Genomic DNA, 27,260 nt, shown 5'->3' with positions numbered 1-27,260 from the left:
CCAGAAAATGGTGTTTGTGATGTTTGAAACTCTGAAACTTGTAAATAAGGTCATACAGTATGTTGTAGTCCATGGTATATTCTTCATGAAGCATGTTACATGCATATTTGTGGCATGCTCCCATCCGTACTTGGAGCCTAGGGCAGCAATGGAACGGGAACTCTATTACAATCACATTTGGCCTTAATCGAACATTACAGCACAGCACAGGCCTTTTATTGTGCTGATATTCTAAAATCAATCTAACCTTTCCCTCCTACATAGCACCCCATTTTTCTTTCAGCTGGACTATGAGTTTCTTAAATGTTCCTACCATATCTGGCTCTACCACCAACCTTGATGGAGTGTTCCATGCACCCATACCTCTCTGTGTTAAAAAAAAAACCCACCTCTAAGATCTCCCCCCATACTTCCCTCAGGTCAACTTAAACTTACACCTGCTCAGACTAGCTACAGTATATCCGCCCAGGAAAAAATTCTCTGTTTGTCCACTCATTATACATCTTGAACACCTTTAATGAAGATAAATTTCCCCTTTTGCTTTAAAGAACATCTTCAACTATCCATATCCAGTTTATCACATACAGCTTTAGGGGAATAATTATTTTAAATGGATACACAATATTCCCAGTTACATTGCTGTCCGATTCTTTCAGCATTGCTCAGGTTAATGTTGCTGAGGCAACAATGATGTGATAGATGATGCCATTCATTACAAATCAATCTGGACTTAATCTCAGTGTTACAAAGTGCAAACTGATTCTTGGTTTCTTGTACAACAGGAGCAGCTTCACTTCAAAATTATTCACTAGGCTGTAACCAATTTGAGAGGTCTTAAACAAGAGAAAATCTGCAGCTGCTGGAAATCCGAGAAACACGCGCAAAATGCTGGAGGAACCCAGCAGGCCAGGCAGCATCTATGGAAAAGAGTACAGTCGATGTTTCGGGCAGAGACCCTTCAGCAAGACTGAAGAAAAAAAGATGAAGAGCAGATTTAAAAGGTGGGGGGGGGGGAGAGGGAGAGATACATGATAGGTGAAACCAGGGTGGGGGGGGTGGTGAAGTAAAGAGCTGAGAAGTTGATTGGGGAAAGGGATAGAGGGCTGGAGAAGGAGGAATCTAATAGGAGAGGGCAGAAAGCCATGGAAGAAAGAAAGGGGGGGAGGAGCACCAGAGAAAGGCAATGGGTAGGCGAGGAGATAAGGTGAGAGAAGGAAAAAGGGACAGCGAATTGTGCAGGAGTTGGGGTGGGGCATTACCAGAAGTTTAGGAAATTGATGTCCATGCCATTAGGTTGTAGACTACCCAGACGGAATACAAAGTGTTATTCCTCCAATCTGATTATGGCTTCATTGCAACAGTACAGGAGGCCATGGATCAACATATCAGAAAGGGATGGAATTAAAATGGGTGGTCACTGGGAGATCCTGCTTTTTCTGACAGATGGAGCGTAGGTGCTCCGTGAAACGGTCTCACAATCTACGTCGGGTCTCACCGTTTCACCAGAGGCCACACCGGGAACACCAGATACAGCATATGACCCCAACAGACTCACGTGAAGTGTTCCCTCACCTGGAAAGACTGTTTGAGGCACTGAATGGTAGTGAGGGAGCAAGTGTCAGGACAGGTGTAGCACTTGTTCTGCTTGCAAGGATAAGTGCCAGGAGGGTGTGGATGAATGGACAAGGGAGTCGCTTAGGGAGCGATTCCTGCGGAAAGCAGAAAGTGGCAGGGAGGGAAAGATGAGCTTGGTGGTGGGAGCGCTATCGTCTCCCTCTGATACTCCTCCACCCCTTTTCTTTCTTCCATGGCTTTCTATCCTCTCCAATTAGATGCCCCCTTCTCCAGCCCTGTGACTCTTCCACCAACCAACTTTCCAGCTCTTTACTTCACCCCTCCACCTCCCAGCTTCACCTATCACCTTGTGTTTCTCCTTCCGCTCCCCCCACCTTTTAAATCTACTCATCTTTTTTTCTCCAGTCCTGCTGACAGGACCCGGCCTGAAACAGTGACTGTACTCTTTTCCAGAGATGCTGCCTGGCCTGCTGAGTTCCTCCGAGCGTCTTGTGTGTGCGTTGCTTGACAGGTCTTAAGTATGGAATGGTGTGATGTACTATTTAACCTGGCAATGGATATCTTAGAATTACCTCAGGAGACTGAATGGAATCATAATTCAGTCACCTCTGCTAGAAAATGCATGGGTTTGAGTGTTAGGGTGTTGCAGACACAGGAGACTGCAGGTGCTGGAATCTGGAGCAGCCGACAATCTGCTGGAGGAAGTCAGCATGAGGAGCTGCATTTGTGGGATGAAATGAATTGTCAACTTCGATCCAAAATGTCAACACCTCCTTTTCTCCCACTGACGTCGCTCAACCTGCTGAATTTCCTCCAGCAGGTTGTTTGTTGCTTCGGATATTGCAGGTAGGGTTTGGGCCCCATCTCTTGTATATATAGACTTACCTGAGAGCACCATACCTCCCCCAAAAAGCATTTTACGCTACTCTCACAGAAACTTCTATATTCCTGCATAAGTTTGCAAAATCTGTAAAAATGAAACAAAACCTGCAGAAAAATTATCCTCATCCTCGAACCCTTTCTCTCTGCAGACAGTGCTGCCTCAAACTGCCAGATATATCCAGGTTGCAGAATGGCTAACACAAGTGGGCTCATTTTTAAGGTGTAGGGAAGAAAGTATAGGAAGGATGTGAGAGGTAGGTTTTTTCACAGGATGGAGGGTGCGTGGAACACATTGTCAGGGTGATGGTAGAGGTAGATACACTAGGGACATTTCAGAGACTGTTAAATAGTCACATGGATGAAAGGAAAATGTGGGAGTGAGGGGTTAGCTCGCTCTTGGAGTAGTTTAAAGGGTTAGCAACATTGTGGGCCAAAGGGTCTGTATTGTACTGTACAATTCTATGGTCTAAATCTATCCTTTGGAAAATGGGTGAATTTCCTTTTTGAATCACTGCAGTCTGTGAGATGAAGATGACCAGCTAGTGACTGGTGACCCATTTCAAAGTGCAGTTAAAGTTAAGCACATTACCGGAAGTCTGGAGTAAGGCACAGAGCAGACTGGGAGAGGAACTGCGGAGTTGCAACATGGAAGGGCATCAGTGAATAACCTTGTAGAATTGAAAGATAATCATTTGAGAAGAGAAGCTATTTCAAAAACAGGAAAGTTGAAAAATGCTGAAAATGCTAACCAAACTTACAGAGTTTTTTTTTGAGGAAGTTAGCAGGAAAGTTGATGAAGGCAAGGCAGTGGATGTGTTCAACGTGGACTTTGGCAGGGCATTTGACAAGGTACAGTACGGGAGGTTGGTCAAGAAAGTTCAGTCGCTCTGCATTCAAGATGAGGGAGTAAATTGGATTAGACATTGGCTTTGGAGGAGAAGCCAGGGAGTGGTAGCAGATGGTTGCCTCTCTGACTGGAGGCCTGTGATTCGTGGAGTACCGCAGGGATTGTTGCTGGGTTCATTGTCATTTGTCATCTATATCAATGTTTCGGATGATAATGTGGTTAACTGGATCAGCAAGTTTGCAAATGACACCAAGACTGGGGGTGTAGTGGCCAGTGAGGAAGTCTATCAGAGCTTGCAGCGGAATCTGGACAAGCTGGAAAAATAGCTTGGAAAATAGTAGATTGAATTTAATGCCAAGTGCTACACTTCGGTAGGACCAAACAGAGTAGGTCTTACACAGTGAACAGTAGGGCACTGAGGAGTGCAGTAGAACAAAGAGGTCTGGGAACACAGATCCATAATTCTCACAAGTGGATCGGGTGGTAAAGAAAGCTTTTAGCACATTGACCTTCATAATTCAAAGTATTGAGTAGAGGTACAACTAGAGGTCATGGGTTAAGGGTGAAAGATGAAAAGTTTAAGGGGAACATGAGGGGAAACTTCTTCATTCAGAGGGTCAAGAGAGCGTGGAACGAGCTGTCAGTCCAAGTGGTGCACGTGAGCTCGATTTCAACATTTAAGAGAAGTTTTCAAAGGTACATGGATAGTAGGGGTATTAGAGGGCTACGGTTCCAGTGCAGGTTGATGGGGGAGTAGGTAGTTTAAGTGGTTTGGTAAGGACTAGATGGGCTGAAAGGCCTGATTCTGGGCTGTACTTTTCTACAGTCGTGACTCTAAAAAACTTCAGTAGCTCAGGCAGCATCTGTGGAAAGAGAAACAGAGAGCATTTTGTGTCTGCAGTCCTTCAAATTAAGGATAAAGTACCTTCCAGAGGAAGTGGTTGAGGCAGGTATAATTAACAACATTTAAAACACTCTTGGACATGTTTAAGGATAGAAAGATGTTGAGGGATATGGGCCAAACATGTGTCTGATTAAATGGCATCTTGGGAGCATAGAACACACTGGCTGAAAGACCAGCGTCCATGTTGTATTATTTTATGACTTCATTAGAATTTTGCTGACCTGATTCTGACTTGACTCTATACCTTAGGGGAAAAGGTGTGGATATTTTGGCTAAAGCAAAAGAAAAAAAATGGTGTTTTGAATGAAGTCTGTTCATTTATCATTTAAATAGGCCAATCACTGGCAGGTGCAAAAGTAAAAAGGGGAAATGGGAGGAAAATAAGTATTATCTTTGTTAACATCAAAAGGAGCAGATTGCATTCCTAATTTTACCAGAGGCCAATACATTTATCTACAATGCACTGGGAGAGAATAAATTAATCTCTATTATTATACCAGGAAAAAGGCCTCTAGGCCACATTCTTCAAACGTAAGAAGATTTTCTGCCTTCGGCTTCTCTCAGCACAATCAGTGTTTAATGTATCTGGGTGTCCTTCCTTGCCACATTCCAGAAATTTATCCCCGCTTAGGTGAACAAACAAACTAACAGCCTAGAAATTCAAGAAAAACTTCTAGCCTTAAAACTCCAGAAAGTCTTGCCCTTCCCCTGCAAGGCATCCTGGAAAATGCCATGAAGGGATCCAGTGATCACTGCAATTATCTCATAAAGAAAGGAACCTTTCTCAACCTCAGCGTGATGCATGGTCACCATTTTAATGTAGGAAAGATGGCAGCCACTTTGTGAGCTGCTAACTCCCACAACTGAATGACCAGTCAGCTATCCTGCTGATACTAGCTGGGTATAAGTGGTAGCAAAATTTGCAAGTACTGTGGATTCCAGTTAGCTGGGCCATCAGTTAATCGAGGCAGCCATTTATTTGTCTATAAGACCATAAGAGATAGGAGCAGAGTTAGGCCATTTGGCCCATCGAGTCTGCTCTGCCAATCATGACTGACCCTTTTTTCCCTCCTCAGCCCCACTCCCCAGCCTTGTCCCCATGACCTTTAATGCCATATTCAATTAAAAACCTATCAAGCTCTGCCTTAAATATGACCCGGTCTCCACAGCTGCATGTGGTAATAAATTCCACAAATTTACCACCCTTTGGCTAAAGATATTTCTTCCCATCTCTGTTTTAAATGGACGTCCTTCTATCCTGAGGCTGTGACCTCTTGTCCTAGACTTCCCCCTCCCCCCCCCACAAGGGAACCATCCTTTCCACATCTACTCCATCTAGGCCTTTCAACATTTGAAAAGCTTCAATGAAATCCCCCTTCATCCTTCTAAATTCCAGTGAGTACAGACCCAGAACCATCAATCATCCCTCGTATGATAACCTTTTCATTCCCTGAATCATCCTTGTGAACCTCCTCTGAACCCTCTTCAATGCCAGCACATCTTTTCTTAGATGAGGAGCCCAAACTGTTTACGTAACTCAAGGTGAGGTCTCACCAGCACATAAAACCTCAGCATCAAATCCCTGCTCTTGTATTGTCGGCCTCTTGAAATGAATGCTAACATTGCATTTGCCTTCCTCACCACTAACTCAACTTGCATGTTAACCTTTAAGGTGTTCTGCACAAGGATTCCCAAGTCCCTTTGCATCTCAGATTTATGGATTTTCTCCCCGTTTAGAAAATAATTTGCACATTTATTTCTTCTACCAGAGTGCATGACTAAGCATTTTCCAACATTGCATTTCATTAGCCACTCTCCATCTGCAGCCTACCTGATTCCTGAAGACTACCTGCTCCTCCACTAATCTTCACATCATCTGCAAACTTGGCAACAAAGTTATTTGGGCCAACTCTTAAAGGGCAAAAACAAATTGAGAAAATAGCTGTAATTCCATTTGTTTATTCTGGAGACTATGTTGCTTAATTGGGACAGTAGATATTTGCCAAATGGTTCCTAACTAACATCAGTTGTCTGCACTTGTGTGGCTATTAGACATGCTGTGTTTGGAGAGAATAGTTCTTAAATAGCGTCAGTTGTCTGTGTTTGTGTTCTGATCAGTGATTCTTTTCATTGATAGTAGATGAGAAATCAGCAGTAAGACAATTCAGAACTGTATGAAGACAGTCCATTATCGGCACTAGGTGTCTGCACTGATTTTGTTCATTTACAGTCAAACAAAAGAACCCGGCAGGGTACACTGGATAAATTCCTCTGTTGATAATCATTAGGAACTAATACACAGTTTTATAGTACTGTAGTACTGTTAGTGTTATAATTTCTGTATTTAATTTAGATAAATAATTTGTTACTCAGTTAAACGGTAGTTCAACTTTTTTATACCTTCTTAACTATTTCCATTAAACTGGTTAATTGGGGCAGTCACTTAATTGGGCCAAAATGCATTGGCCCTGATGTGTCCCAATTAACCAGAATCCACTGTATTGAAACTACAACAGATCTGATGAAGTATTAGGGCAATTTAGATAAGTAACATACAAACACACGTCTGTGCTGCTTGTAACCTGACCCATAAGGATCTTATATTCCTTATATTCCTCCATATTTTTAGCTCTTATAGAAATGCTAAACACAAAACCGATGAATTGCATGGCCACAACAAACCCTTCCAACCCTACTGTTGGCAGGAGCAAAAACAGCTACATCTCATTTAAAATGAAGCTTCACTCAAAAGTTGCCTTTTATGTCAGTGGATATAGATAGATAGATAGATACTTTATTAATCCCAGAGGTAATTACACTATCACAGTAGCATTACAAGTGCACAGATATACAAAAATAAAAAATATCAGAAGAGAAGAAAGAAAGAATAAAACCTCAAATAGTGTAACAGAAGGGGTCATCACTTCCCTGGCTATAGGTTGACTCATTATAGAGCCTATTGGCTGTGGGTAAGAATGACCTCATGTAGTGTTCTTTGCTACAGTAAAGTTGTCTTAGTCTATTACTAAAAGTGCTCCTCTGTTCAGCCAAGAGGGTGAGGGTGCAGAATTGCCAGGATTTTCTGTAGGATCCTTCACTCTACCCAGCCTCCAGTGTGTGCAGTTTGACCCCTATAACAGAGCCAGCCTTTCTAATCAGTTTATTGAGCCTGTTGGCATCACCCATGTTGATGCCCCATGCCCCAGCACACCACCACATAGAAGATTGTACTGGTGACAAGAGACTGGCAGAACATGTGGGGAAGAAGCCTGCATACTCCAAAGGACCTCAGTCTCCTCAGGAAGTAGAGGCAACTCTGGCCCTTCTTGTACACAGCCTGTGTTGGTGCTTCACTCAAGTCTGTCATCCAAATGCACCCCCAAGTACTTGTGGGTCATCACCACATCCATGTGCTCACCATCAATAGTAACAGGGAGCAGTGCAGGCTTAGTCTTTCTGAAGTCCATCACCATTTCCTTTGTCTTACTGATGTTGAGTTGCAGGTGATTCAGCTTGCACCATTTGACAAGTGCTCCACCAGGGCCCTGTATTCATCCTCCCGTCCTCCCTTTATACATCCAACAACTGCAGAGTCATCAGCGAATTTCTGCAAGTGACATGACTCAGTGTTGTAGCAGAAGTCCGAGGGATCTTATTAAATCCTACCGGATACTGAAAGGCCTGGAGAAAGTGGACGTGAAGGGGATGTTTCCACTACTAGGTGAGTTCAGGATCTGTATGACTGACCATGTATATATAAAAGAAGAATTAAGCTATTTGGCCCATCGTGTGTGTGCGTTCCTCCATTCAATTACCATTGAATTTTTTTTTCCAACTCCATTCCCCCACCTTCTCCTCTTTACCAATCATTAAATTATCAATCTCTGCCTTAATGCACACAATGACTTGGTCTGCATAGCTCACCGTAGCAATGAATTCCACAGATTCACCACACTCTGACTGTAGGACTTTCTCTTCATATCTGTTTTAATGAGATGTCCCTTTATTCTGAGGCTGTGCCCTCAGATCCTAAACTCTCCCAGTAATGCAAACATCCTCTTCACGTCCACTCTGTCCAGCCTTTCAGTGTCCAGTAGGCTTTGATGAGATCCCTCTCCCCCACCCACATCCTTCTGAACATCAAATCCAGGCCCAAGACACCTACCAACACTCTTCCTATGTTAAGCCAGGAGTTCCCAATCTGGGGTTCGTGGAACCCTTGTTTAATTGTATTAGGCCATGCCATAAGAAAGGTCGGGAATCCCTGCATTAATCTTTCATTCCTGGGATCATTCTTAAGATCCTTTTCTGGGCCCTCCCCAGGGCGAGCACATCCTCCCCCTGATACTGGGCCAAAATTGCTCACGATATTCCAACTAGGGCCTGACCAATGCCTTATAAAATGTCAACATTACAGCTTTGCTTTTATGGTCTAGTTCTTTCGAAAGGAATGCTAATACAGTGGATTCAATGTCATTAGGACACATTGGGACAGGTACAGTTTGGCCCAGTAAAGTGACTGTCCCATTAGCTGAAGTTTCATGGAAATTATTAAACAAAGGTATAAAAAGACAACTTACCATTTAACTAACAAATTTGAATTTAAATGAGATACAGAATAAATTAGAACAGTAACAATACTACTGGCAGTTGTCAGTCATATCTGATGACAAAAGGAGCCCAGCGCCATTGAGTTTTAAAGTGTAAAAGTCATTGCACTAAGCCAGTTCCACTCTCTCGACTCAGAAGTCAGGTCCAGTAGGAAGAGTAGACACCACAACTGTGCACTTCCCTGTCTGCAGTGAATGGCCATGACCTCTTCTGTCTATCATCATACCCTTCGCTCTCCACATAGTGATGAAGAGTTGCAGAACTGCCTTCTTGGCTGTTGGATCTCACCATAGATCTCATCTGCCCAGTCCACCTTCGCCTGCTAGGGCAGCATGTCCCTATCTCACCAGGGTGTGAGACCCGCCAGCTACCCTCACCAGATCTGGCCCGTCTGTTGATGCGGACATACTGGGATGTAGCCACTGTTGCATGCAAACAGCTACTTAGAACCAAAGGTAAACACAAAGTACACTGCGGATGCTGTGGTCAAATCAACAAGTACAACCAAGCTGGAGGAACTCAGCAGGCCGGGCAGTATCCGTGGAAACGAACAGTCAATGCTTTGGGCCGAGGCCACCTGACAAATGGTCTTGGCCCGAAACGTTGACTGTTCGTTTCCACGGATGCTGCCTGGCCTGCTGAGTTCCTCCAGCTTGTTCATACGTGTTGATAAAACCAAAGGTGATTGAACATGTGGTGTTCCCATAACAGCCATAATACAGTCACTTTGCACTACACATCTATAAAAGTTTGTCAAGGTTTTTGATGTCATGCTGAATCTCCACAGCTTCTAAGGAAGTAGAGGTGCTGTCATGCTCTTTGCAATTATATTTATATGATGGGTCCAGGACAGGTCCTCTGAGATAGTGACACCCAGGAGTTTAATGTTACTGGCCCTCTCCACCTCTGATCCTCTGATGAAGTCTGGCTCATGGGCCTCTGGTTTCCCTCTCCTGGTCTATAGTTAGTTCCTTGGTCTTGCTGACACTGAGTGAGAGGTTGTTGTTATGACACCACTCAGCTAAATCTCGCTCCTGAATGCTGATACATCACCACTGTTGACACGGCCCACAACAATGGGATTATCAGAAAACTTGAATATGGCGTTGGAGCTGTACTTAGCCACACAGACATAGGTGTAAAGCAAGTAGAACAGGGGGCTAAGCTCACAGCCCTGTGATGTACCTGTGCTGACAGTGATTGTGGAGGAGACGTTTTTACCAATCCGAGTTGACTGGAGTCTGCAAGTGAGGAAATCCAGGATCCAGTTGCACAAGGGGTATCGAGGCCCAGATCTTGGAGTTTACTGATTAGTTTCGAGGGGATGGTGGTATTAAATGCTGAGCTGAAATCGATAAAGAGCATTTTGATGTATGCATTTTTGCTGTCTGGATGTTCCAGAGTTCTGTGAAGAGCCAAAGGGATGGCATCTGCTGTGGACCCATTGCTCCGATAGGCAAATTAGAGCGCATCCAAGTCGCCACTGAGATAACGATCAGACTTGTACAGGTTGGTTCAAGAACTGAATAGTTAAAGGAAGTAGCTGTTCCTGAACCTGGAGGCGTGGGACTTTAGGCTTCTGTACCTTCTGCCAAAGCAGGCTGCAGGCGCAGAGGTAATCCAGCACCACTGCTATGAAACCAACATTAGCCAATAGGAGGCAGTGGAGGTAGCCAGGCATGTGACACAACATGGTAACATAATGCTTTGAATAGCAGACAGTGGTTTGCTAAGACATACCATAGCTGTCTATCTGCTCAGCAAGACAATTGAGTACAGCTGATTCCAATGGAGATAAACTGAACAGCAGAGCTCAAACAATGGGGCACTGTTTATTAAAAGGACAGAAATCAATTTTATTTTAATGTAAAATTCTTTACTTCTCCTCCTTAAAAGCAGGAAGTATATTGAGCATACAGTTTAAATAGATTAACATGACAGGATGGCTCAGGGGTTAAGGAGAATTTTTTTGTGGTGCATTTAAAGTAGATTAAAGAAAATAAAGGCCGCTGTACATTACGTTGCAACAACAAAATGGTTGCCATGGGGATTATCTGTCCTGCGGAGTTTAATTTGACTTTGCTGCATCTGTGAAAACGCGTAATATGTGAGTTCCACCAAAAGAGAATGGTGGCAATTTTTCAAGATATGTTTAAATTGTTTGGTGTACTGACCTGGAAGGAACATTAGGATCGTAAAAGAAAATTAGCTGGAAAAGCTCAGAAGATACATAAAGTGTGCAGTACTTGGCAATAGAACATGTATGTGCACTGAAGCTGGTCATCGTCCAGTCATTGCTCCCACAGAATTGCAGAGAACTTATTAGACTGTGTACAGCAGATTGGAAAACAGCAGACTCTTTTTGATTCCCCTTCAGTGCCAAACCCAAATCCAGGTGGTCCAGGAACAGGGATAACTTTAAGTGCTTCAGGCCAGACAGAGGAACACTCTGGCCATGAGCCCTCAACACAAGGGAGTAGTGTTATTGTGGGTGATGTGCCTTGAAAGGGCAGAGTCTGGTGTCCTATCTTCACATCTGCTGGGAACTGGCATGTTACACAGGCCATGTCAAACAGAGAAATATAAACAAAAGTGCTGGAGAAACTCAACAGGTCAGACAGTGTAATATTTCCTCAACATGAAATATTAACTCATCCTTCACAGATGTTGCCTGACCTGATTATTTCTCTTCATCTGTTTTTACTGCAGGTTTCTGGCATCCTCAGTTTTCATTTTGCCTTCAATCCCCCAAGCCTCTTTGCCCCTGCACCAATTCCTGTGCATTCAAATGTCCCTGGGCTGAGAGATTTTCACTGTCTCCCAGGGGGGCAACAGCTCCATAATGAAATTTCATTCTTGTTTTCCCCAATGTCTCACCCCTCTTTATCCCTGTAATTTTACTTTCATTGAAACCTATTGAATATCGAAAGGTCTAGATAGAGTGGATGTAGAGAGGATGTTTCCTATAGTGGGAGAGTCAAGGATCAGAGAGCACAGCCTCAGAATAAAGGAATTAGAATGATATGGAGGAATTTCTTTAGCCACAGGGTAGTGAATCTGTGGAATTCATTGCCACAGGCATTTTAGTGCATTTTGAGGCAGAGGCTGATAGATTCTTGATTAGCCAGGGTGTGAAAAGATACAGGGAGAAAGCAGGAGATTGGGGTTGAAAGGGAAATGGATCAGCCATGATGAAATAGCAGAGCAGACTTGATGGGCCGAATGGCCTAATTCTGCTCCCATGCCTTATAGTACCAAAGAATGACAATAACGAATCTTGACTCTTGAATCTTTAACCTCCAGCACATTAGTAGATTGCTTTTCATCACCACCAGCTCCCAAATATAAACAGAAAGGTTCTGGAAAAAGGCCAGTAACATTATGAAGAATACCCCCACCTGTTCATGGACCACTTGTCCCACCTCCATGAGGGAAGAGGTTATCTACTGTCCATGCCAGGATCACCAAAGCTCAAAGTTCAAAATTAATTTCTTATCAAAGTACATATGTGTTACTGCATACTACCTTGAGGTTCATTTGCTTGCAGGCATGATTGAAAAAAAAATACACTAGAATTCATGAAAATCTATACATCAACAAAGATTGACAAACAACCAAAATGCGAAAGAAAACAAACTGTGAACATAAAAATAATATGGAGAACAAGAGTTACAAAGAGATCTTGCAAGTGAGCCTGTAAGTCATATAATCTGTTCAGAGTAGTGGTGAATGAAGTTACCTAAACTGGTTTAGAAACCTGGAGGTTGTAGGGTAACTAACAACTGTACCTGAATTTGATGGTGTAGGACCCAAGGCTTCTGTACCTCCTGTCTAATGGTAGCAGTGAAAAGAGAGCATGGCCTGGATGGAGGAGATCATTGGTAAATGATGCTGCTTTATTGCGGCAATGGTCCACATAAAGGTCTTCGAAAGTGGGGAGGGCTTTACCTGTGATGGATTGGACTGTATACTTTCTGTAGTCTTTTTTTTATTCCTGGGAAGTAATGTTTTTATACCAGGCCATCATGCAATCAGTTAGGATACTCTTAACTGTGTGCCAAATCTATGCAAATTTCTGAGGAAATAAAGGCACTGTTGCAACTTCCTTGTGATGGCACTTACGTGTTGGCCCCAGGACAGATCATCTGATATGTTAAAGCCAAGGAATTTAAAGTTACGATCCTCTTCATCTCCATTCCTTTAATGAGGACTGTCTCATGGGGTTCTGGCTTGTTCCTCCTACAGCTGATAACCAGCTCTTTGGGTTTCCTGATGTTAAGTGAGAGTTGTTGTTGTTGAGTGAGAGGCTGCTGATGATATCCAGATCACAGTCACAGGCCTTTAAGACTCAACACGGCAGCATTTGCAAGTGGGTCACAAATAAAGGGTCCTAACTTTATTAAATATTAGAGTAATGAATTTGCAAGATATATTTGAATATTTTCTTTTCGAAGTTCAAAGGTAATTTTATTACCAAAGTACATAAATGTCACTATATATAACCCTGAGGTACATTTCCTTGCAGGCATACTCAATAAATCCAATAACCATTGTAGAATCAATGAAAGACTGCAGCAACAGGGTGGACAACCAGTGTGCAAAAGCCAACAGATTGCGCTAAACAAAAAGAAAAAATGAAATCATAGTAAAAATAATGAATAAATAAGTAAACAATAAATATTGAGAACATGAGCTGAAGAGTCCTTGAAAGTGGGTCCACTAGTTGTGGGAACAGTTCAGTGACGGGGTAGGAGAAGTTCAGTGAAGTTATCCCCTCTGGTTCAAGAGCCTGATGGTTGAGGGGTAATAACTGTTTCTGAACCCAGTGGTGTGGGTCCTGAGGTTCCTGTACTTCCTTTCTGATAGCAACAGCAAGAAGAGACCTATTAGAGCATTAGATTTCTTTTAAATTAATTTATCCTCTCGTGGCAGTGATGTGCATAGTTAGTTGTCTCGCCCTTAAAATTGATTGATGGTTGGAGATAGGAATCAGAATCAGGTTTATTAACACTGACATATGTCGTGAAATTTGGTGTTTCACGGTAGTAGTACAATGCAAGTTACAATAAAAAAAATAAGATAATTAAATAGTGCAGAAGAGGAGTAGTGAGGTAGTATTCATGAGTCCATTCAGAAATCTGATGTGCTGGCTGATTAGGGTCATTATTGACGTATGCCACATTCTTGAGGCACTGCCTTCTTAAGGCACCACCTTTTGAAGATGCCCTCAATGATGGGGAAGCTTCTGCCCATGATTTTCCTGGCTAGGTCTACAACCATCTACAATTCCTTTTGGTTTTATGCATTGGCTTCTCCATACCAGGCGGTGATGCAGTGAGTCAGAATACTCTCCATGACACATCTGTAGAAATTTGCAAGGATCTTTGGTGACGTACCAAATCTCAAACTCCTAATGAAGTCCATCTGCTGTCATGCCTTCTTCATGATTGTATTACTGCTGCATCACACCAGGAGGTTGAAGGACTTGGTGTTTGTTTCCTGTTTCTGTTTCTTCCTGTTTCTTCAGGAAACAGAAATCCATGCAGGCAGTGGTGAACCTCATCACTGATGTCTGTCTTTGTAGATAGGTGGCTCCAAGGTATTGAAAATACCTTGGTACTGATCCTGATACTAACAGGGTAGTGTTGGGCAACAGGAGCAGGGAGGCAGAAGATATTTGGCTTTCAGCTATTTGGTGCAAAACCCATCCATTCACACATTCTTCAGTGCAGGAATCAGTGATGCCTTGGAGCTCAGCCTCCACATGAATTTGTCTCCAAGCATTATTTGTATTGATCTTGTTTGTGAAGTGGAGGTGACTAAAGTTGATCAGTTTCCTGTGCACCATCTAGATCTGCTTCACCGCATGTGGAGGCTCCCCCACATTCAGGTACAGTGTTGCAGGTCTCTTAGTACTGTTAAGGATCCCACCCATCCTCCAGCATCCTCCTTGACTTTCCACCACCAGGCAGGAAACTCCGATGCATAAAAACATGAATGGTCATAATGGGAGACAGTTTCTTCCCTCAGACTATCAGGCTTCTGAACTCCCTGCCGCATCACCTCTGAAGAGTCACTGGTTGTCACTGTTCCAAGCTTTACAATATTTAATTTATGCAGTTCAGTTTGTTACTTATGTGTGATTCACCGGTAGATTTTATCCTTACCTTCAAATTGTGTTATGTGTACTAATGTGCTTTATTCTACGGTTTAGAGAAATGCTGCCTCATTTCTATATACATTATATGGTGTGTTATATAGACGTTTATAGTTAAATGACAATAAACTTGACTTGATGAATGTTGAGAGCTGGAGTGGTGTCATGGTCTTGTCAGATCCAGCTCTGCACTGAGACTGGGTCTGTGCAGGATTTGTCGGTAAGTAAACACAGTGCATGCCATGTAGCTAGTGTAGAATGGTAAATATTTCTGAGGGCAGCGCAGGGCTTGAGAGGAATTCTTGATAATCTCAAATAATCCCAAAAGCCTACAAATTGTGTAAATTGTGTAAATGCTGTGTTGGTGTTGGAAGCGTGGTGACACTTGTGGGCTGCCCCCAGCACATCCCTGATGCAAACGACATGTTTCACTGTATGTTTCAATGTTTTGATGCATGTAACAAATAAGTCTAATCTTTTATCTGATCTTTACCTTTACTTCAAGTAAGACCAAGAACCGTATAAGGACACACAAGGTCAGAGACAGTCTGGGTGATTTCTAAGAGCTACGTGTGATTTGGGAAACCCCTCATTCCTTTTGTACCTAAACCACAATTTAACTTCACTCATTCAGTCTGACAGCATCTTGAAAATGAAGAACAATTCTCAATTTGAAGCTATTCTTTTAACATCAGCAGACAATCTAATTGTGATTCCAGCTCATTTTTATTTTGGTTCCCACAGTCTTCCTAGTTTCACTGCATGATTTGATGTAGTCACTTTGGAGGAGTGTGGGATACCAGAGGCCTCACCCTGCATGTTTAGAAGAGATGAGACATTAGACCACAGGAAATAAAATTCCGAAACCAAACTGCTCTGCGTGGGTATTGTTATTCAGCGGCTTTCATTACAAGGCAAGCTGGGTTGAGTGAGCATCCCGTTTAGTCTAACCAATAACTTTCAATCTAACCCTACAGGAATCTGAAGGTTACATTCTTTAAACAGAGGTGACCTTGAGTAAATCATCACAGAAGTCTAGTTACATGCTCGACAAGTTCTGTTTCAATGCACATCTCAAGGTTCTCTAAAGTAAATAGCCAAGCAGGACTACTTAGCAATGAGCAGTTTCAAGTGCTTTGAGAAATATTTTGATCTCTGCATTCAAGATGGAAGGCTCTTCTCTGAAGGAGCTCTTCCTGTTTATTCAGAAGAATACGCCTGTTCTGTGGCAGAGTCCTCAGTCGTCCTCTGGTTTCTTTATCAATAGGGCCAATCAAAAGGAATTTTAAACAAATACAATTCAGGAAGCACTGAGCTGTTCAGGCAGCATCTGTGGCAGGAGAAACATGTCGTGTTTGGCATCTGGGAATCTTCAATCAAAACCGGGAGAGGGAAAAAATGCAAGCTTATAAAACACAAAATTCTGGAGGAGCTCAGCAGGTCAGGCAGCATCTATAAAGGGGAATAAACAGTCGATGTTTTGGTCTGAGACCCTTCAACAGGACTAGGAAGGAAAGGGGAAGAAGGTGGGGGAGGGATGTGTAGAATAATCACAATCTAGCAAGTGATAGGTGAAACCAGATGAAGGTGGGGAGGGATGTGTAGAATAAACGGACCATTTCTGGATGTGGTTAATGTGAACGTATTTATATATATTTTTTGGCAGAAATACAGTGCGGAATAGGCCTTTCAGGCTCTTAGAGCCACACACCGCTCAGCAATCCACTGATTTAATGCTAGCCTAATCATGGGATAAATTGCAATGACCAGTTAACCCACCTGGTACATCTTTGGACTATGGGAAGAAACAGGAGCACTCGGAGGAAGCCCACTCGTTCCACGGGAGGATGTTGGGATTGAACTCTCGAAGCTCCAAGCTGCAATAGCTCTGTGCTAACCACAACGCCACCGTGGCACCCCATACAGGAGCAGCGGTCAGTATATTAATCTCCAGTGTCGATATACTGTGTCATACCCATGTGCTGTGGTTCTGGGGCTTGCTTTGTAGGCAAGATCCCATGAAAGGAATGAAGAAAACTGAGTCAACAAGAATAAGAAGTTAGAAGGCATTAATTCCGAATCACAAAGGCACAAACACGTAAACACGCAGGTGTACACAAAAAGGTAAACACACGTACACAAACACATAAACACACGTGTACATACACTTCCTCACTTTCACATTAGAGAGGAGACCTACCATCAGTAGGAGGTACAGGAGCCTGAACCCATAAACTCAATATTTTAGGAACGCCCTTTGCCATCAGATTTCTGAATGGACAATGAACCTATTAACACTGCCTCACTATTTCGTGCTGCTTATTTTTATATGAATACTTCTTATTGTAAACACATGTGAAATATATTTTAAACAACAAATTCCATGACGGATGTCAGAGATAATAAACTTGATTCTGATTCCACAAAGATATGGCTTTTATATTCACTTGAAATGACAATTCTGCACTTTACAGAGTCACATGGCTCCTGTAGTTCTGGCAGACTTCTATACCAAATACTCTGTATAGCAGCCTAGCCACCACATAAATACAGAACAGCACTATTAATATCATCAGGGAACCCACCCACCTGCTCATGGACTATTTGTCTCACTCCCATTAGGGAAGAGATTATGTAGTGTCCACGCCAGGACCACTAAAGTTCAAAGTAAATGTATTATCAATGTACATATATATCATCATATACAACCATGAGATTTATTTCCTTGTGGGCATACTCATCAAATCTATAGAATAATAAAGACCACCCAACTAGGGCATTCAACCAGGGTGCAGAAGACAACGAACTACGTGAATGCAAAAAAGATGAAAGAATAATAAGTAAATAAATAAATAATCAATAAATATCGACAACATGAGATCGAGAGTGCTTGAGAGTGAGTCTATTAGTTGTGTGAACATTTCAACAACAGGGCAAGCGAAGCTAAGTGAGGTTCAAAGGTTCATTCTATTATCAGAGCAGACAACTCTGAAATTCTTCAATAGCCAGGAAACCAAGAAAGAAAAGAAAGGCAGCACGATCATCATCTCCGTAATCCCACCTCCCTCATTGCTTTAATCGGTGAACAACAGAAGCTACAATCAGCAAAGTGGAGCTAAACATCGGCTTGAACCCTGCCCTGCAGCCTGCCCACTACGAGGTTTGAACACACTGCTTCTGCCGCACTCCTCTCACAGACTGCAGGGTGCTGGAACACCCAAATGGTTTCCAAACTTCCGCACTCAGCTTGATGTTTCAATTGTCCTCGTCGCTTTAATCGGTGAACAGTGGAAGCTCTAACTGGCAAAATGGGATCGAGCGTTGGCCCTGCAGACTGCCCACCATGAGGTTCACTCACGCTGCCTCTGCCTCCCGGAATCCTCTCGGAAATGGCAGAGCGCTGAAGCACCCAAACAATCTCCAAACAGCAAAAGACGGGCTGCAACAGTTCCAGAATCACATTCAAGATGAGTAGCAAAAGTAAAAGACATAAAATAAGTGAAAAAGATAGTTTTGCGATCTATCTAGAAGATGTTGACCAAAGAAGCATTGTACACAGGCGCCATCTTGACCAGAAGTTATCCCCTTTGTTTCAAGAGCCTAATGGCTGAGGGGTTCACTGTTCCTGAACCTGGTGGTGCAAGCCCTGAGGCTCCTGTACCTTTTTCCTGATGGCAGCAGCAAGAAGAGAGCATGTCCTGGATGATGGGAGTCCCAGATGATGGATGCTGCTTTTCTGCGGGCTGTATTTCATGTAAAGGTACGGAATGGTTGGGAGAGCTTTAACCGTGATTGACTGGGCCATAATCACTACATTTTGTAGGATCTTCCGTTCAAGGGCATTGGTGTTTCCATACCAGCTTGTGATGCAGCCAGTCAATATACTCTCCACTACACATCATTGGAAGTTTGTCATAGTTTTAGATGTCATGCCAAATCTCCACAAACCCCAGAGTACACTTGTGTACAGGAAATGACATTAAACATTAAACAAGAGTGCGGTATTTAATAACAGAAATGTGTAACTATGTAAAATCCTCTCTCGAAAGTGAAGCACAGATTAGTCTCTACTTCGGCAGTAGGTGATTTCCTACCCACTGAACCACTGAGTGCTTCCAACAAAAAATTGTTTGCAACTCCAGATTCCAGCTTCTGCACTCCTTTACGTTTCTCTCTTATCCACTGTACTTTGCTTTGTGATGTGTACCAACCTTCCACAAATTAAACCAATTAATATGCTGTTAAACTATAAGACAATGGAGCCAAATTAGCCTACTGAGTCTGCCTCACTAAATAACAATGGCTGTTTTTTCAACCCATTTCTCTCCATAACCTTTAATCTCCTTACAAACAAGATGCTTTTAATCTCTACCTTAAATGCACCCAGTAACTGATCTGCACAGCCCTCTGTGGCTTTAAATTCCACAGATTTCATCTCTGGCTGATGAAATTCCTCCTCATTTCGGTTATAAAGGGAGGCCCTACTAAATTGAGGCTCTGCCCTTGGATTCTAGAGATTTATCTGGCAGCATGGTAACGTAGTGGTTAGCACAAACGCTTTACAGTACAGGTGATTGGGTTCAATTCCCACCACTACTTGTAAGGAGTTTGTACGTTCTCCCTGTGACTCCAAGGGGGTTTCCTCCGGGCACTCTGATTTCCTCCCACAGTTCAAAGGCATACCAGTTGTTAGGTTAATTGATCGGTCGATGATTTAATCCTACCCGTGATTGGGGTAGGCTTAAATCAGGGGATTGCTAGGTGGCGTAGCTCAAAGGGCTTATTCTGTGCTGTATCTCAATAAATAAATAAAACATAAAGAAAAAACATCCTCCATCCAGACATTCTTAGTATCTGATAGGTTTCAATGAGATTCCCCCCTCATCTTTCTGAACCATCAACGACAGACCCAAAGACATCAAATGCATCTCATACATTCAACCTTTCTCTCCTGGGACAATTCTTGTGAAGCTGCTCTGGGCCCTCCCCAAGGCCAGCACATCTTTTCCCCAGATCTGTGGACCAAAATTGCTCAAAATAATGCAAATTCACCACAGACTCTTTACATCACCACAAATTCTTTGCAGTTATGTCGGCTGATGATGGTCATGACTTGGGTCAAACAGAAGCAGAAGCTATTGCTTTATGGGTATTTGATTAATCCTACCTGGGAGTTACGTTCTGTAAGATCAAGGAGGGCCCAGTCTAGGTGATCATCAGGTTTGACCATCTCACCGGATGTAGAAGCTGTCACAATAAAAAACACCTGACAAAATGAGATCAATATTCTGATCTTTCACGGCTTCTTCCTTGAAATGTGTGAATGACTTGCTAAAGTATCTGTATATTGTTGCTTCATCTATAAACTCCTCAGGAGGAGATGGTTCCAGATTACAGCAGATGGATGGTTTATCTTTTCATTTGCAAGTTAAGGAGTTTTATCATGTATATTCCAAGACCAAATATTAGGAAGCTTTCGCTCATGTCAACCTGAAACCAAGATTAACAGGTGTACAAGAAGACTGCTTAAAGGGAGGACTTGTATTTGTCAGCAGACTAGGAACTTTATGGCGTACCTGAGAAATTAATCTTCCTCTTGTCAGATCATGGTGCAGCAGTTAATATCGGCACATACCATCCAGCTTTGAAGATTTTTAAAAAACATTTAGAAGCTCCTTTTTAACCCACAGCATTTTCTTTCTTCACAACAGTACTGTAACTTAAAGCTGAACAGCAGTACAGAGATGGAAATGGCCAGCTTTATAAAGAAGATGGCTATGAAGTTAACAGCTGCTCACAAACCTAACCAAGAGTCCACTGTAAATCTTCCAGTAATACCAGGTGGTTATTTAAGATTTCCTGCCTCTTTGCATTATTATTTATACACATAATCACACAGTACAGCTAGACACCGAGGGTCAGATGAGAAATGCCCCCAAAAGCCTTCCCAATGCAGTTTGTTTAACCTTTTATCATTTTGATTTACAGAGAACATTCCACGACCAACCAATTGCTTCAACATGACCAAGCAAGCACTGTGGTCATTAACACTTCGATAGTTCTGCACGAGTTTTCCTTTAAACTGAACACACCATTACATTCCCTGAGAAACTAATGTTTACACACATCCATTTAATTCATATGTCTTGGGGGCATAAAGAGCAGGACAAAAAGCACCCGAAGGATTGTTAGACGCATATTTCAGCAATTGAACAGCACTACAGTGGATCGGGGTTTGGGGTTGCTGAGTGTTCAATAATTTACGCACTTAGCTAAATCATTAATTCTGGCCCATTCTTACTGTAATTTGGGAATAAAATTAGGTATCACATTTAGCAAAAAGGAACTTGGGCTAATATTATTTTTGTGCAACTGTATGTTGCTATCATAACTATATACGCAGTGTGCAACTTTATGTACTGTGTTTTGTACCTTGCTCCACACCCCCCCCCCCCAGGAGTGCTGTTTTGTTTAGTTGTATACATTTATATGGTTGAGTGACAAATAAACTTGAACTTGAATCTAACACTGCTAAAAGTATGAGCATAGTTAAATAGGAAAGGTTACTGGGTCGCAGGGAATAGTAGTACTGTAATTAAACTTGCCTCTTATTCGTAACTTTGGTGTTTATTGTGGATACAGTATATACTTCAGACACATTCAAGTGAGGGATAACTGGTCTTGGAATAGAACGATTTACAAAGTCAAGGTCATAGTAAATTCCTTTCTTTATGTCTCTTTTTCTTCCTCCTTTTCAAGATGGTTGGGGTTCAGTCAAGGTCCTGATCTGCAAGTGGCAGTGAAACTGCTTTCTTTTATGCAGATGATTCCTGTCCCTGGAGCTTGTTGGCCAATCGTTTTCCAGCATTCTCCGGGGGCAGCTTGGAAGATGGTGCCTCCGGGGAGCAGCCCTCAGGACAACAGGTTCCAGCTGGGTGTTGCTGACTAAGGTGTCGAGGGAGATGGGACATTAGGATTTTGCAGCGGCAGATGTATGGACAGAGGTCTCTGTAGTCGAGCGGTCACACTCTCTCGATGGGAGGAGAGTTTGCTGCTGATTCTCGAATTTGGGAATAAAAAGCGATGTGACAGACTGTAGCACTGTAATACCGGCTGTCAGTTCCCTCTTCCACTGTGAAAAAAGGGTGATATCTCTCTGTCCCTTGTTAGTGAGAGAGTGAGAGACAGAGAGAGTAAGAGAGAGAGTGACAGAGTGAGAGTGAGAGAGAGAGAGAGAGTGTCACTCTGTGGCATGCCAAATTGTTGGGCAAACAATGACTTTTGTTAACTGCAGATCATGGTCTCTCACTGTGTGCTTGCCTGTAGCTGTTGGAGGGCACTGACACTTCTTGCTGGAACAGGCAGGGGGAGAGGGGGGAGGCTAATGCATTGGTGCCTTCCTGCTGTTTGCCTGGGGAGAGTGTTTTCCTGTCATTCAGTCTTTCGGGGTTCTCCTGTTTCTCGTGGATGTCCGTGAAGACAAGTATTTCAAGTTGTGTACTGCATATATTCTCTGATAATAAACAGAACCACTTGAAAGTCAAAGTACATTTATTATCAAAGTATGTGCACAGTATACAACCCTGACACTCGTCTTCCCACATTCAGCCACAACAAAGAAAGCCATGGAGCCCTTTCAAAGATAACATTAAACCCTCCCCACGTGCAAAAATAAAGCATGCAGACAGCAAAAAAAAAGAGCAAAAAACACAGAATATAAAACACCAACCCACAGTCATCAGAAGAGTCCAGGCATATTCAGTTCAGTTCATTCTAGCGCCATGACATTCGTTATCCACAGGCTGCCCCAATCAAAATTGCACAAAGTAGCAACAAGCAAAGGAGCAACCAGAAACCAGAAATACCCCATAATGGGAACTACGGAGTCCAGTCCACGAACTGCACTGACTAAACCTTGCCCAAGACCCAGGACTCCGACACCATCCTCCAAAAGCACTGAGGGAGACAGGGACCTTCCTCCGAGTTCAGTGAGTGAGATGAAGAGACAGACCATCACACGCAGACACTATCTAATGATCAGCACCAGCAGGTTAATACGAGAGCAAAAGCACCTTGCCATATTATAAACTGACACAGCTGCCCAGTACACAGGCCACTGTGTTGTCCGTTCCAATTGTTCATTTACACCCTACATATATACAGAACTGTGCAAAGATCCTTGACACCCTACATGTGCACAGCACTATGCAAAGGTCTTAAGTATACTGACTATATACTGTGCAAAGGTCTTAGGCACCCTACATATATACAGTACCTCGAAGCAGGTTGTCCTAGCCAGGCAGGGGAAGGGGTGGGTAATGGGGATAAGCTCCCACTACCAATTATATGCTCACAGTGGCGTGTGTATCAGATAGCCTTGGACAGTCGAGTCTGGCTCTTGGCCTTCACGTGTGGCTTAGGTACTGAGCCTGGCAGAACTGTTTCTACTGATAGGGGCAAAGGCGGATTACTGGCACCTTAAAACCCGTCACTCTGGGCAGATGGAATTCATCAGCCATGGTTGGCAGCTCATCTAGCAGGTCAAAAACTCTGATCTCAACACACCGCTGCCTTGCAGCTACACCCACCTATGGGGATGGTTTTGGGAGTTAACCCCAAGGGAACACTCTGGAACTGGAGTACCATAAGCAGGCCTATATTGTGTTCAATACCGACTGGCAATGCCTGCAAATTGTATCAATCTCTGCTGTTCCTGTGGGTTCATTAGCTGTGTGGAGAGGGGGAGCTTCCTGCATGGGTAACTATTTGTGCTCCATATCATACTGTCCTGGCTTACATACCAACTGAACACAGACACAACATTCATGGTCGACCCCAACCAACAGAAGGCGCCATATCCAAGCACAACATGAGAAGCGGAGTTTCATAAAGTGTCCAGGTCTGCATTCATCCTTTTGGGCAGTGGAGAGAGATGTATATCTAAATGATGATATTCCACCAGAATTGCTGCTTCTAAATGATTTTAGAAAAGGCCATTGACCTGAACCATTAACTTTTCTTTCCCTTTCTACAGATGCTGCCTCACCTTCTGAGTATTTCCAGCTTCTGCTGTTTTTATTTCAGTTTTCTGACATCTGCAGTTTTGTGCCATTTTCACCGCTCAGCAAATATCACAAAAAAACAAATGAAAAGTCTTAGCTTTTGAGGCCTCCCGCTTCCTGCCAACAGTTCATTGAAACACTCTTCCCTCCACCCTATCCCCCCCCAACCACTTCCAATTTCTTACAGCTACATTCCATATAAATGTATCCAGCTGGCAAAAGGACAGGAGCTGTATCTGACTGTATTACGTAGCAGCTAACTGCTGGAGAAGAAATGAGAAGAGTTAAAGTAGCCTGAAACTCAAACCTCTGCCCTATGTTTGTGAGTATGTACTTTGCACTGTGCCCAGCTGAAGCCTGCTGTCTGTTAATGTTCCACACTTCCACCTATCCCTTCACTATACTCCATCCTTCGAATGGGTTACAATAGCCTAAATGACCAATGGTCTGCTGCTGCTCATTCAGCAACTGTGGATCAGGCAGACCCTGCAAGAAAAGAGGGGATAAAATTGTAAAACGGTACAAGAATTGTTGCTGGCATTTTCTCTTCAAAAGTGCATTCTTCATTCTGTCTTTATGAGTTGCTGTACCATGGAGTGGTTTCAGAATGAAGTCTGCAGGGAAACTAAAGTATCAATGGAATACAAAAGACATAGCTTGGAGACACGTTATTTACTTTTGGCAATATCACATTTAAAATGCAATACATAACCACAGCCAGTGAGACCAGTAGAAACTTCCGTCTGCAACTGACTTTCCCTGCCCATGGCCTAAAGGCAGGATATGAGAGCTGACTGGTTAAACAAGTACCTGCAAAGCTGACAAATCACAGCCACCAGACATGTGAGGATCTGACTTCAAACAAAAACAGCCATTTGTTTCACGTTGATAGAAGGGAAAAACTAGCAAAACACCAGAGGAGCTCAGCATCGATGTTGGGAAATGGACAGTCAACATTTCGGCTCCAGATCTTTCATCTGGACACACGCTATGTTATAACTATGTTATAGTTTCCTGTCCTGCAAAAAGCTACCCCCCACTCACCCATCCTCCTCCCGGAAGATTTTTTTCACCCACAGGTAACTGAAACCACTGGCGGGGGAATAGAAGAAGTGGAGACTCTTGCAACATTTCAGAATCATTTCAATAAGTACCTGATACAGCCTGCCTGCCATGGAAGGCTGTGAACTGAGTGTGGGAGGTTGGTTATTACAGATGGACACTTGGTGGCTGCTATGTGCCAGTGGACAGAACGGCCAGCATCTGTGCTGTATGAAACTTTGACTCTCTGAGATCCTCACATATAGTTCATGTGAAGCTTTGTTAGGAACATCTTTCACTTTTCAGATTTGCCGGTAATGGGCCCCTTCCTGAAAGTGTTGTTTCTCGCTGGGGCCTGACGCCATTCCTATCCATTATGCACTGATCTCAGTAAGAGGATCAGTGCTACGGAATGATAATCTTCATCCTAAACACGAGATTCTGCAGATGCCCGAAATATTAACTGTTTACTTCTCTCCATGACTTACTGAGTTCCTTCAGCATGTTGTTCACGATCTTCATCGTGTCCCCACCCAACCTTTCCACAAAAGCACAATTGACCAGTAATCAATGACTGCCCTACCCTAGATCAGCTAACTAGATCACAGGCCAGGACAAGCTAGGGATAATAGGGATGCCCATGGTCACTTTGTACATTATTACACTGGGTGCTGTGTCACTGCACGTAACCTTTGAGCACCCAGAGGTGGATTTTATCCTAGCTTTAAGGAAATCCTTACACAGTGAATCCTGAGCAGCAGCAGTCTATGGTCTGAAAGGGGACTAAAATTAAACTTTGCACATGTGTGAAGTTCCATCCGCAATATGAAAGCACAATTGCCAGATTAACTAACGCCTAGAACTTATTTCATTACTGACCATGAGTTTTCTTTGATGATGGGTTGTCATCCAGGAGTTTCAGGACCCACAATGTTGAAAGCAGCTTTTAAATCATTATTTCTCTAAATGATCCAGAATTATCTATACTTTTTATCTCAAAGTCTAGCCTGCCTTTCCATTTTGCTGAATAAATATTTTTTCTAATCTCTAGTTATGATTGTAGTTACGTTCATGGTTGTATTCTTTGCATTTGTCCTTCAAGTCTTTGTAGGTAGGTTTTCACTGATTCTGTTGTAACGAATTCCTTATAAGAAAATGAATCTCAGGTTGTATATGGTGACATATATGTACTTAATAATAAACCTCCTTTGAACTTTAAACTTCGGGATCAATGCAGTAGGTGTAATTATTTTTGAATGGGGCGCTGAATCACAAGCGTGCGATATCATAAATGTTTCACGTCCCTACTGGGTGGCATAATCTCTTGTTTCTTCCAACACGAATGGGCTTTATAAAGACCTGGAACACATCCACACCCAGAGTTACGGTCTCTTCCAAAGGAAGCAAGTTCGGTAGCACAGGGCCGATTCTGTAATGGATGCTTTGTTCTAGATGGTGTCATTGAGGAAGAGCATCTGGAATGCCAATGCTCATTCTCTGGGAATACAGAACAGTCCAGCATTGCACAAGCCACTGGCCCGTGAACAAACCTGACCAAGATGCCAGTCACCATCCCTTATTGTCAGTCCTGATGCAAGGTTTTGACCCGAAATGTTGAGAATTCCTTCCTCCTCCACAGATGCAGGCTGACCCACTGAGTCCCTCCAGCACACAGTTTGTGGCCCCCCACATTCCTCCCTTTACTCTGAGCCCTCAGGGAACAGTTGTAAATCAAAGTAGCTAGAGTGGAATGGAATGGAATGTAACCAGCCCAACTCTTTGAATCACTCTAATCACAATCAAATCAAAATCAGTGCAGTCTTCCCAGTCGGTAGGGCTCTGATCCTATGAATGCCATCATCATTTTCAGCGCATTGATGGTACGTACACAGAGGAAAGTTGCCACGGTCAGCGATGAAGGTTGATATGAGACCATAAGACATAGGAGCAGAAATAAAAAAAGGCCCTTTGAGTCGACTCCACCATTCGACCATGGCTGACTTATTATCCCTCTCAACCCCATTCTCCTACCTTCTCCCCATAACGTTTGACGTCCTAACTAATCAACCTCAGCTTTAAATACACCAAATGGCATGGCCTCCACAGCTGCGTGTGGAAATGCATTCCACAGCCTGATCACCCTCTGGCTACAGAAATACCTCCTCATCACTGTGCTAAAGG

The 27,260-nt window shown here is 43.0% G+C and overlaps 1 protein-coding gene across 3 annotated transcripts in view; it reads right to left on the bottom strand.

Moving 5' to 3' along the window:
- col4a5 (collagen, type IV, alpha 5 (Alport syndrome)) overlaps positions 1-27,260 on the bottom strand; it is a 276,446-nt gene that overhangs the window by 204,453 nt on the left and 44,733 nt on the right. Inside the window, exon 1 of one of the 3 annotated variants that reach the window (XM_059976827.1) lies at positions 20,144-20,221. The exons of the other annotated variants lie outside the window; for them this stretch is intronic. Coding sequence (XP_059832810.1) covers positions 20,144-20,206 — 63 coding nt within the window. The 5' untranslated portion in view covers positions 20,207-20,221. Of the gene's footprint in view, positions 1-20,143; positions 20,222-27,260 lie in introns of those variants that run through there. 3 annotated transcript variants of the gene reach the window in all.

Source organism: Hypanus sabinus, chromosome 8 (assembly GCF_030144855.1).
Source record: "Hypanus sabinus isolate sHypSab1 chromosome 8, sHypSab1.hap1, whole genome shotgun sequence".
In the NCBI taxonomy this organism is placed as follows: Eukaryota; Metazoa; Chordata; class Chondrichthyes; order Myliobatiformes; family Dasyatidae; genus Hypanus; species Hypanus sabinus.
The sequence above is the reverse complement of the archived record's forward strand: the minus strand, read 5'-3'. Positions and strand labels throughout refer to the sequence as shown.